Here is a 13,264-nt window from a genome sequence, read left to right as displayed (position 1 = left end):
GGGATTGTATCCCAGTATTGCTTTTCCTATTCTTTTATTGACTATGAAGGCTACTCCATTTCGTCTGAGGGATTCTTGCCCACAGTAGTATACCTGATGGTCATCTGAGTTAAATTCACCCATTCCTGTCCATTTTAGTTCGCTGATTCCTAAGATGTCGATGTTCAGTCTTGTCATCTCTTTTTTGACTACGTCTAGCTTGCCTTGATTCATGGATCTTACATTCCAGGTTCCTATGGAGAAAAAAATCTTTACAGCATCGGACTTTCCTTTCACCACCAGATATATCCACAGCTGAGCGTCCTTTCGGCTTTGGCCCAGTCGCTTCATTCTTTCTGGCGCTACTAGTACTAGCCCTCTGCTCTTCCCCAGTAGCATATTGGACACCTTCCGACCTGAGGGGCTCATCTTCCAGCGTCATATCTTTTTTCCTTTTAGTACTGTCCATGGGGTTTTCATGGCAAAGATACTGGAGTGGTTTGCCATTTCCTTCTCCAGTGGATCACATTTTGTCAGAACTCTCTGCTATAACCTGTCCATCTTGGGTGGCCCTGCATGGCATAGCTTATAGCTTCATTGAGTTACGCAAGCCCCTTCGCCACGACAAGGCAGTAATCCATAAAGGGGAGTGGGAAAGTAGTAACTAATAATTTCAAACATTCTCAATCAAAAATAATGCTTTGTATTATCTGCTTTTTTTCCCCTAAAGCTGATTCTCAGTGAAGCAGATATAACTACAATGTTGAGAACTTTGAATGAAAATTTAGGAGACAGTTCTGAACCTCCATCTGTACAGGAAAAAAAAGATGTGTTAAGCATTCATAGTGGAACTGCAAATGTCTCCCAATATTCTGGAGGTATTTTCTTTTAAGTTAAACTAATTATTTCTTTTTTGCTAGTAAAAATATAATTGTTTTTGCTCTTTAATTAATTAATTAGATAATATTTCATATCGGTTGAAATGATTGTATGAGAGTTGTATATAATGAGAGCATGTATCTATGCTTAGAAGTAGATTTATGTAGTGAGACCTGATTAAAAACCTCTTCAGGGTTTATTCAAAATAGTCTGCTCATATTTACTGTGAGCAGAAATCGGCATGTTAGCACCAAACAACTTGTTATGCCTTCTACATATAAAGAGAAACTATCTGTTGTAGAGACCCTTTTCTATCCGTAGAGGGTTTCCAGGTAATTACAGACCTTGATTTTTCAATCAGCCTCAATCGTCTGGGGAGCCTGCATGGATAGTAGAAGTTCAGCTATACAGATGGTCATCCTTTACATGTGGTGAATGGTGAAAGAATAATGGGGTTACCACACTTCTTCCCACTTTCCTTGCATGCAGTAAGACTATTCCTGAATATCTGAATGTTAAGACAGTTTTACAACTTTGGATACTGCAAACCATTTTCCGGGTGAAAGTTTTTAATAGCAATAGTACTTAATACAGCTTATTCAGTGAAAAGTATTTCTCTTTTAAACGTTTCTGGGTTATAAACTCTTTACTTTCTTGATACTTAATATATTTTTTGTATAGATGCTTAATATCTATGTCTCTAATGTTTAAAGCTGGAACAACGGTGGTGACATCAGCTGTGGTGGAAATGCATTCCTCTGTTAAAGTAAAAACAACATTAAAACTAGATTTCCAGTTTGATTCCCTGACTCTAGTTTTGTACAGCCCACAATCCAAGCAAGTAAGGAAAATACATTCTTTGAAATTAAATCATTGTAATTTTCAACTAGCTTACTATAATTGCATAATCTTACTTTGCGGATAGTTAGGCAGTGGAGCAAGCATTTATCCATTCAAATCTAATAAGGAAATAAAAAAACCCTATAGTGATAATTGCTGGACAATGAAGAATTAGGTTTTATTCTTTTGTTGATCTTCTGTATGAATACTTTTTTAACAGTAAAAAGATGAATGTGTGTACTTATCAAAGAAAAACTTCTGTTTCATTAAAAGAACTAAATTATTTGGACATAATCCATATTTTTGATGTGCTTGTTATCTAATTCACATCAATTCCACCTATGCAGCACAATAGACTGTGTATGTTTGTTCAGATCTGTTTTAGGCAGTCTCTTATTTAGTTGAAAGAAAGACAACCTGAATTTAAGACAACAGTCGATTACAAAAGAAAAATAGATGGAAATAACAGTATACAGAAATATATAAGCACACACTGAAATCTTGTATAACTTACAGCAGGGGTCTTCAAACTTGGCCCTTTTATGACGTGTGGACTTCAACTCCCAGAATTCTTCAGCCAGCATGTCTGGCTGAAGAATTCTGGGAGTTGAAGTCCACAAGTCATAAAAGGGCGAAGTTTGAAAACTCGACATAGAGCTTCCCCTCCTTGTTAACCTTAAGATGCCATCGGTATTCTACTAAAATTCTCCTCATGACCCTTATTGCATCATAAAACCAATAAATTTTGAATCAATATATCTCAAATGGACTAACTTACAGAATGCACCCCAAATCTGGGAATGAAATTTGGGAATTTTGGTTCTTTTAATGCTATTAGCTGCTACTGTGCTGCTGCTGTGGTCATTTGATCTTCATTTTCAACAGTCCATGACAGGTTACCAGTCCTCACGCCCTTCTCTACCTAGCAGCAGCCACTTGTCTGCTTGCTGGAAAGGGAAGGAGGGAAAAACAAAGGAACTCCTGTGCATCCTTCGTAGCCTATAGCACTGCCCCCTTGTGCTCTCTGACCTGCATTGTCCTCTAGGGCACTTTCCCTGATCCATGCCACCCTTCCTGCTTTTTTCTGTGACCCACCTGCCATTTCTTGTACATTACCATGTGCCCTTTGTGACCTGTGCCACTTCCCTGTGTACATTTTCTGTTCTGCATGGCACCTCATGGACAACCCCACACATCCTTCATGACCCATGCCCACCTCTAGTAAGAGAAATTGAAGAACCAGTTCGGTGCATTGGTTGAGGCACTGCAGTGGTTTGGAGACTGTGAGTAGTACTCCTGTCTTAGGCACAAAACCAGCTAGGTGAATTTGGGTCAGCCCCCTTCTCAGTCCTACGAAGGAAGCAATAGCAAACCACTTCCAGAAAACCTTCCAAGAAAAGTGACCAATCCAGGCACTTGCTAGGAATTAACACAAATTTTGAAAATGTTTCTAAGAAATTGCAATGTCCAGATCAATTGCCAAAGTCAAGACTGACTTGAAGATAGGTAGGTAGGAAGGAAGGAAGGAAGATAATTTGTATATTTCTTGTGTGAATTATTTCTTTATTGCATTAAGCAATGTATTTTTTTTTTCAAATTTTATTAATTTAATAAAATTTGGGGGGGAAAAATAAGCAATATGTATTGAATTAAATTATTTGTTTTCTTTTCAAAACAGCCTCAAGTTAAGGATGAACGAGATAATAGTCTGAAACTTGCAGAATTTAAATTACTGTTAATAGCCGCTGCTGTCAAGATGTTATCAGATGGGTCACTGAATGCCTCAGTTAAGTTAACAAATTGCACCTTAGATGATAAACGAGAAACTGTACAGAAGGCTTCACCAAGGTGCTCATTTTTTTACAAAAGAATAAAACTTAAAATTGTTAACTTATGTTGAATATTTGTGTTGACAGTAACAAAAAAGATGTGCTTTAAATGTTAAGTGAGTTAAAAAAATTGATACTTTAAATGCATGCAAATTATTTTTACTGCATATAAAAGAGATGTGTAGTTTTCACTGCGGCTAATACTTGGGACAGCTTGCTGAGAGCTTTTGGGGGGGGCACCCTTTCTTGCTCACCCTCCAAAAGGCTGAACATTTGAATTTAATTAGTAAAGGCAAATTCATAGTTAATGTCAAACAGTATAAAATTACACATTTTATATAGTTGCATCTGAAGTTTAGAACTTCTAGCTGGTTTAATGATACTGGATGTTGATTCCTGGAATATGAGTACATGCATTCATGAAAAAAGATGAAATCCAGTGGAGTTTCCTGATGAAGGAAGATGCTTGCTGATATTTCATTCCATCTAAATTTACTATGTTACTTTATTGTTCAAAAAGATCTCCCAATTAGAGCAGTATTTTATGGATCTATTAGGATAGATGAACTGGGAGAAATTATTTCTTCTGCTCAGTGGAACTTTAGATGGAATAATGGGAATTAATACCATTAAATATGTAGAGGGCCATTGCCATCTAAATCAGTTTAGAACAATTTGTATATGTGTGTCCTTCATTACATACAAAAAGTAGTGATTCAACCATATTTTTAGTTTCAAAATTTAGAAATCATATTTGTGGCCTTACTAACTTACTAATACTAACTCACAAATACAGTGACTACATACTCGGTTGTGTTCGGATGAAGATTTAGATAATATTTGTATTGATATACAAATATTCTGTACATGACAGATTTGCAAGGATAGAAGAATATGGAGAAGTATAGTGTATAGTATTAATACAAAGTAGATTTAGCTATGTTTTTTTCCCTTATCTGCCATCTTTGTTTTTTTCTCTATTATTTCTCACTTCTTTCTGGACTATGCCTTAATGTGGTCTGTTAAAAAATGTTGAATGAATATGTGTGCATATATAATTATTTCAAGTTGTACTCTGCATTTCCATACCTGTGAAATTCAAGACAGTTAGCAGACAAAAATAACCAAATAATATAATCCAAAAGAATTTTTATAATTGGTTTAATACAGTAACTCTACCTGAAAGATGAAGCATGTGGACATGTTAAAAGTTTTTAAAAGGTTCATAAAAGTGATAGCAATTCCCCTGATATACTCAATATATTTATCATTCCAAATGTAGTCTTTAGGTTTGGCCAGAATATTTTTTAAAATTTTCTTAAATAGCAATTTGAAATGTGAGAGGATTAGAATATGAAAGGAAACTTTGATGTATATAAAGCTTTTAAAAGATGGCATAAAACATATTTGTTTCTCAAAAGCTATTTAAATAAATTATGGAATAATAAACTGAGAGCAAATAGTAAGATGGATAAACTTCCAGATGTCATGATTTTATGTGATTTGAGAGCTATATTTAAGATTATCTTTTATTATTGATATTATACTTTATAAGTTTTTATTCTGTCAACTTGTCTTTCAGAATGGTAGAAATGAAACATGGATCTGAAAAGAAAGTCATGATGAATATAAGCTATAAACAGGGAAGAGATGGTACCACTGTTGTGGACACAATTGTTGAGGAAACCTATCTCTGTGCTAGTGTAGAGTTTCTGCTTGCTGTTGCAGAAATATTTCTAAATGCTAATGCTGAAAGCGCTGCTGCAAATAAAAGTTTCAGACAAACTTTGGCTACAAAGGAACAAGGTCAGTAATTCGTACCAATATATTTTAGGTACTGATTAATACTTTTGGCTTCATTATGAGGCTGTAACTTTGTCTGCATGATCTTGTGATAAGCATCTTACTTAGTAAATTTATGTCACAATTTAGATTTATGCTATATTTCAATTTATGTTGTATTCTTACATTCAAATTTTGCTGAATTGAATATAATTGTAACGGGTTATATGATTACTTGCTGTGCAATCATCCTTGTTTCTAAGAAGACTGTCTGAAATTCCTAACAGATAATTAAGAGAATGTTCTAAAGCTTGTGAAATAAATGTCAGTCAGTAAGTTATCATTTTGAAATACATTGTTTATTAAATTACAAGTGGAAGAAAGAGAAAATGTGCTGCTATTTATAGCTGCTATATAGAAGTAAAAATATTCTAAATTCAATACAGTAAAATGAAGATAGAAGCAAGAAAACTACAATGAACATTTTCGTTCCAAGTTCATAAACATTAATCTTTGCTAAAGCTGAAGTATTGAAATCTTTTAACAGTCATCAAAATGAATGAAAAAAACATACTACAGACTATAAAGCTGTCCTTTATTAGGCAGCAGGTTTTCTAATCACTACAATTTTTTTATGGAAATAGTTATAAAAATTGTTTTTGATAGTACAACATTAGACTCTTTAAAGAGTCACACAGATGTACACAGACACATAACAAACAGATCTAAAGAGTATCCAAACATGTAAACAGATCTACAGATAAAAAGAATATTTTCATAATTATTCATAAAAAGGGGGATTTGGGGGGGTGATAAAAGACATTTTACATTCTGTTAATAACTACTTTGCTGAATTATATTTTAATACCTAGAAACTCTTAAGTCAGCTCCATAAAAATCATATAAACAATTAAATTTTGGATAAAAGTAGGTAAAGTCATTAGTACTTGCGCTGTTAAGGATACATGAAAAATGAAATCTTTACTGATTTGGTAAATTTCATAAAAATGGCTAATGCAGTCTTAAGTCTATAATTTTATAGGAGATTATCATGGCTAAGGCTTATGTTTTCTGTGAAAAACAGATTTGACAATTCTATCAAATAATGTTAAAGTAGAACCGTGTGATATAGGAGGCAAGATACTACTTGACATAATCTTAGACTGATTGATTTATATTAATTACCAATGTTAATTTAAATTCTAGTTTCAATTTTAAGTTTTGCCAGAACTTGATTTGTTTTCCCTATATTTTACATAATCTGTCAATCAAATTGTTTACTGTGAATATTTTCAACATTTTTAAGTAAAAGCAAGAATTAGTGAGATAGATACATTAGACAGTAAAAAGATATAGTTACAATCTTCTATGCATTGTATTTTTAGCTCCTGTACAGTCAACATCCATAATGGAAATAAATCTTACTGTTAAAAATCCTGACATAGTGTTTGTGGCTGATTTAACTCGAAAAGATGCTTCTGCATTGGTAGCTACAGCACAGTGCGAAATCTCCATAAAAAGTGCACCTGGAATGTATAAAATGACAGCTGTTGTTGAAGATATAAATGTGAAAGCTTGTCCATTTTTTCCAGCTCTGAGGAAAGGAAATATTACCACAGTAAGATTTTAAGATAACTTGATCTAAAACTGAAATCTGCTGTAGTACTATGCAATTACATGTGAAAGCAATGCACTTAGATTGGCTATATATATGTAGCACTTTCTATACACAATAGTCAAATTCTCTCTTGTAATTAAGATGGCGAGATGGGTAAATTGGATTGATAAATAAATTGCTTCTTTGCTTGCTTGCTTGGCTTAAAGATTGTTTCATTCTGCCAATTACACTTTGCAATCAGTAATTCAGTTTAAAGTCATACAATCAGTAAAAAAACAACTAACATTTCTATGGAAGCAGGGCTGTAACATTAACAATAATTAAAACCACAACATCATGACTGAAAGCAAATTATCCTGGCTTGATGGAAGAACCATCAATAATAACAAGTTGCTGTTCTGATTTTGCAGTGTTGTGGGAAATAGACTTTGTCCAATCTTGATCTATAGCCATATCACTAACCATGACTTTGGTAGTGCATGTACAATTCATACTCTGACATTAGGAATTATGTGTATAATTTTGCTTATTACTATTGGCAGCTACATAGATGAAAATTTATGCATAAAGCAGCAGATCGACTTCATGAAAGCTTACTTGCTTCCTATCAAATGATCACAGGGAAATCAGTTTCTAAATATATTCCTTCATTTATTTGCCACGCATATTACCATTTTGCTGAAGAAATTTACATTCTCAACCTGCAAATATTTATATTAAATTATTTATTATTTGATTCCAGATATTACAACCATGTGATCTTTTCTTTAATATGATGCAGTCAGGTGAAGAACCGCAGAAAGCTGAGCTGTCAATAAAATGCCTAACTATTAAGGTATATTAAATATTTATACATTTATATTAATCTTGAGACTATAGTGATATTTTTAGTCTTATGAGCTATGGGAAAACTGAAATAGAATTTTTTTTGTATAAACTAACTGTGATATTAAGTAAATGTTATATAATAATTAAAAGTAGAGTCCTGTCTATTTCAGACATAAATATTTCTCCTTATATTGTTACATGTAATATTTTAGTAATTTCTTGATTCTCTAATTTTGTAAACTCCATAATTTTCTTTTTTAAAAAAATCAGGTGTCACCTATTATCATAAATACAGTTATAACTATCACATCTGCACTTTTCCCAACCAAAGAGACTGCAGAGAAAGATCTTAGCCCAGTACCGCCAGATCTTTGGGATAAGAAGAATATTAAAAATCTAAAAATGTGGTTTCTTGAAGAGTCCATTGAAAAAAAAAATCCTGCTTCCATAGCTGAGTTAATTCCAACAGGAGAGTCATTAACAATGAAAATTGAAACTGTTGTTATAACTCTTGAAGCTGGAGTTGGTCACAAAACAGTACCAATGCTTTCAGCAAAATCCTCATTTTCTGGAGAAGTCAAAAATTGGAGTAGTCTAATCAATCTCTCATCACGTCTTGAACTAGAGGTCAGTATGCTTCTGTTATTTGAATAAACAGTGTAAATGTTGACATTTTTCCCTACTATTTTAAATTCAGCAAAAAGTTCTGTTACCACCAGATAGCTGTTGAATAATCTACATTAAACTAAGTACTTGTTTAACTATCTTTACATTGAGGCATATCTTTAGTGCCTTTTTCAACTTCCATCTTACCACAATACAGATAATCCTCAGCTTAGGATCATTTATTTAATGACTGTTGAAAGTTCCACCAAACTCCTCAAAAGGTACTTACAATCTGGTTACAAAGTTCCAACACCTTCCACCACCTTCCCACCCCAATGATCATGCAACTACTTTTAGGGCTCTTAACAACAGGCCTGCTTTTATGGCTGTTTGCAGCATCCTGCGGTCATGTGACTGATTTACAACATTTTTGCCAAAACCCAGCATTTCCTTCCAGTTTTTGGCAAAAACACACCATAGTGAACAATGGGCTTGCTTAACAAGCACACAAATAGTTTCAAAATTGGGTCAGTAACATGTTGACCCTTTTTAAACTTTTACAACTTTGTCGAGGACTGCCTGTACAAACATCCAAAATCAAGGCTTTACTGTGAGGACAAGCCAGGAAAGAGAGTATAGAGGCAAGACAGACATCACTAATTTAGATAGCAAATATTATGCCAGTTTAGTCTTTTACTAGTTCAAGAATAGATAAAAAGCAGGTTATGGAAAAACGCTTAATGTCTGTGTATGGGTGTATGAGTGAAGTCTTAGACATTAAAATACTGCTATTTTATAACAGTTGTTTTTTCGCTTCAGAAGGCATGTAGATCTTATTGTTGTAAAATTTGAAATATAAATAGCATTTAAATATGCAAACCATCTTATGCATAGGTTCTCATTGGAAAGCTTCAGTAGATTGGTAAACTTTCCTCCTCAATATAAAGAGGAGGAAAAGGAAACTGGGGGAAGAATTTGAAAAAGACACAAATTTTAATTTCTTCCTATATCTTCAAAAAGGCCACTACATTTAGTGGCCTTTTTGAAGATATAGGAAGAAATTAAAATTTGTGTCTTTTTCAAATTCTTCCCCCAGTTTCCTTTTCCTCCTCTTTATATTGAAATGTATTTATCTCTTTTGATTGCTCTTCATTTTCATTACTTCCTAATTGATATAAACTAATTTTCGCACTTCATTTAATTTGTATTTTTAGGTACACTATTTCAATGAAGTGTTTGGTGTTTGGGAACCATTACTTGAGCCTCTAGAAGTAGAAAACAGTGATGAATTCAGACCATGGATTCTAGAATTAAAGGTATGGTTTAGAATTATAATTTCACTTGAGCATAGGGATAGATATGTTAACAAATATAGTAAAAGTTCATCATGATATATCATTGTAATAGAAATGTTAAATATATGAACTTGTTAAACTTACTTGAGAAGAATTATCTTTTCCTTGTTACTTTTGAGTAGAAATGTTTCCTTGTTTTAAAACTTAATTCAGTGTATTCCTAACTTCAAAGCAGATATAAAGGTGTATTAAAGTCCACTAATTACTTAAACTCTCCATAGTAATTTGTGTTCTGGATTGAAAAGAGTACAGTTTGAAACTCTCTATTCTTATATACTCTATTTTGGAAGAATATGGCTGTTAAATATTAATATATTTTTGTTGCACACAGGTTTATCTCCCTCCAATAACCTAATATATTATGTTACATACTTAAATGGCTATCCAAAATCTTCCTTTCGTTCTAATCTTTGATGGCTTACAAAGATTGTGTTTAATTGTGTTGAGTGCTTTTGAAAGCACTGCATCTATTAAAAGGCTTCACTATATTTCAGCTCTCTGTTCCAAAGACACCTATGTTGACATTTTTGTAATCAATACGTTAATTGAAGCCAAAATTCCCAAACAGGTTATATGTTCCTGAAATATTTATTATGCTTCCTCCTGATACTTTCTTGTGAGAAATGATGAGCTAGCGCATCTCCAAACAAGCAGAGACAATGTCATGGCTATGATCAAAAGACCAGCAAGTAGACTGGTCCCCTGCAGATAAGGAGAGCTCTGGGTAAAAAGGGAAAATATTCTCTTAACCACGGTAGACTCTTTTTAAGATCTCTGAGTTTGGTAACTTCATTTTCTAATCAGTCTTGGAAATTACCTATTTAACTATCTTCAGGCTATTAAAATCTTCAAAACAAGTTTGTAAAAACCATCTGTGAATTTCCCTTCATTCTAGAAGAAAAGAAAAATTTACTATAAGAATTTGAAATAAACAGTATAAAACAAAATAAGACTTTAATTCAAGAAAGTTATACACAGATTAATTCCAGACAAATTTGGAATATTAGGACTTTTGCTAAAAATTTTTTAGAAATAATTATATAAATAAATAGTGCTTTCATGAGAACTAAATTGTTTAGTCTATTTAAATTCATAACAGAAATTTGAGACTTTGAGAAATTGGACATCAGATGGGACTATTTATTCCAGACACAAAAGGTAGTAAAATAAAAAAGAAAGATTTGCCTTTAGTCTTTGGTCAGCATTGGGACAAAATGAAAGACAATGTACAATATTTGAAATACTGCAAGAGATATTTGAAGAATGGGGATAGAAACTGGCTGTGTCAGTGGTGATGTCTGTTTCTATGGGTCTAATATATCCAAAAGATGTTAAAAAAGAAATTATAGATGTGAAAAAGAATACCAAGGATTTACAAGATAAACAGTTGAAATGAACCTCATGACATACAGAAAAATTAGAAAATAAATTGTTTTATGCAGGAAAAAATTTAAAAATTGGGCATTATAAGATAGAGATGACATTTAAAGTGAAAATGCAAAGGAGATTGATCTGGATAATAATTCTTCACTATATTTAAAAGAAGTTTTCTAAAGCGTCAAAGAAGCCTTTAAGATGGGAAAAAGAAAAAAAACTGAAGAGAGATCAAATCGTGCAACATCAATAAATTAATTATTGGAAGCAAAAGGAAGGGGTACAAAGTTGGTTTGCTTGACCAAGGTTAAAAAATAAAACATGTTTCTATAAAATTCTAGCTGGTACTAAAACTGAAATGTATATGAATAAGGAATGGGTCACGGGAAGAAACAGTATGTAACCTTATAGGGGGATGAACAATTGCGAAATTTGTATTTGCGATGAAAATCAAAAGTCAATTCTTTAAATATTTCTTTTTTTCTTTTTATTTAGTACATCAACTCTTTCTTTTCTTAGTTTAGTTTGTATTGTCTTCTATTTTTTAAAAAACTTGTAATAAAGATTATTTTAAAAAAGATATTATTTATTTCTTTCCACTATTTTATATTATTTAACAACACTTTTAATAAATTAGGCTAACTTTACAAAGCTTTCTAAACTTTAGATAATTTTCTAGTTCTTGTTTCTAATTTTACATGTTCAAAATATTTTCTCTTTAAGATGAAAAAGAAAAACAAAAAAGCCTTTGTTGAATCAGTGGCAGAAGAAGAACACTATAAAGTGCCGGAATATAAAACACTAATAACTATTTATTCTCAAAATCAACTAAACATTACTTTATCCAAATGTGGGTTATTAATGTTGAGTAATCTAGGCACGGTAAGTGAAATTTTAATTTTGGGCCTTAAGTGAAGAAAATCATCTATAGAAAAAGTTACTAATTTGAAAAATTGTTGATTATTATTCTTGTTAGGCATTTGCAGAAGCAGCTACTGAGACTTCAGAAACATTCAAAAAAGATAGGGCCCCTTTTGTATTAATAAATTCCTTAGGAGTCTCCACCACTGTTTTGCCTAGTGAATCCTTCAGCATTCTTAATATTGAACCAAAAGCAAATTCATTTCATCTTGAAGATGGGCAAAGTCTAAATATGGAATATATCAGAACTAAAAGTGAGCAAGACCAGTTCACAGCAATGACCACTCTAAGCAGCAAAGTATTCTACATCTGGCTCAGTAAGTATACCTGAAATGTCTATTAGTAAACATCTAAATGTATATGATGGAATTAAAAGAAAAGTTTTAAAACAACTTAAGTCTGTTTAAATATAAGGGCAATTTGGAAATAAACCTCCATTTGGTTATCAATGACAGATACTTGCAGATACAGAACTTTTATTATACACATTTGAAAACTACAACATTACATCATTTTTTGACATAATCACCATTCAAATTGAGGCACTTGTCATAACATTTTATAAGGTTTGAAATTCCTTAGTAGCAGTTGCTTGGCACCAAATCTGAGCTATGGGGAGGGTGATGAAAAACATCCCAACGGAACTGCTTCAAAAGTTCTTGGGTGCGTCTAGTGGTGTGTGGGTGAGCATTATCATCAACTAACACCACAACAAGTGGTGCTATAGAAAATACTACCAAATGTTAAGATGCCAAAGGAGTACTGCTAGTGAAATTCATGGAACATGGTTCGGCCATCAATTCAGATGTCTACTGTGAAACATTACAAAAACTCAGATGAGCTGAGTGTATAACAAGTGTCAGGGCATGTTGACTTCCGGTGTTGGTTCACGATAATGCTCGCCCACACACCGCTAGATGCACCCAAGAACTTTTGAAGGAGTTCCGTTGGGATGTTTTTGATAATCCCCATATAGCCCAGATTTGGTGCCAAGCGACTGCTACCAAGGAATTTCAAACCTTGTAAGACAATATGACAAGTGCCTCAATTTGAATGGTGATTATATTGAAAAGTAATGTAATGTTATAGTTTTCTAATGTGTATAATAAAAGTTCTGTATCTGCGAGTGTCTCATTGATAACCAAACGGAGGTTTATTTCCGAACTGCCCTCGTAACTGTCTACGGTATGTGATTCTAACGGTGGCACAGTGATTAGCATGCAGTATGGCAGGCTAACTTTGCAGTATGCATG

The 13,264-nt window shown here is 32.9% G+C and overlaps 1 protein-coding gene across 2 annotated transcripts in view; it reads left to right on the top strand.

Annotated features, from left to right (window-relative positions):
- The window catches only part of VPS13A (vacuolar protein sorting 13 homolog A), a 107,734-nt gene that overhangs the window by 53,853 nt on the left and 40,617 nt on the right, over positions 1 to 13,264 (top strand). For both annotated transcript variants that reach the window (XM_039361219.1, XM_039361227.1), the window contains 10 exons: positions 710 to 857; positions 1,572 to 1,699; positions 3,377 to 3,546; positions 5,110 to 5,333; positions 6,695 to 6,927; positions 7,670 to 7,762; positions 8,026 to 8,382; positions 9,576 to 9,677; positions 11,814 to 11,972; positions 12,067 to 12,328. In XM_039361219.1, the coding sequence (XP_039217153.1) occupies positions 710 to 857; positions 1,572 to 1,699; positions 3,377 to 3,546; positions 5,110 to 5,333; positions 6,695 to 6,927; positions 7,670 to 7,762; positions 8,026 to 8,382; positions 9,576 to 9,677; positions 11,814 to 11,972; positions 12,067 to 12,328 (1,876 nt within the window). The remainder of the gene's footprint in view (positions 1 to 709; positions 858 to 1,571; positions 1,700 to 3,376; positions 3,547 to 5,109; positions 5,334 to 6,694; positions 6,928 to 7,669; positions 7,763 to 8,025; positions 8,383 to 9,575; positions 9,678 to 11,813; positions 11,973 to 12,066; positions 12,329 to 13,264) is intronic.

Source organism: Crotalus tigris, unplaced genomic scaffold, assembly GCF_016545835.1.
Source record: "Crotalus tigris isolate CLP2741 ecotype Arizona unplaced genomic scaffold, ASM1654583v1 scf7180000017585.4430047, whole genome shotgun sequence".
Taxonomy (NCBI): domain Eukaryota; kingdom Metazoa; phylum Chordata; class Lepidosauria; order Squamata; family Viperidae; genus Crotalus; species Crotalus tigris.
Note: the sequence above shows the minus strand (reverse complement) of the source record. Positions and strands in the feature narration are given on the sequence as shown.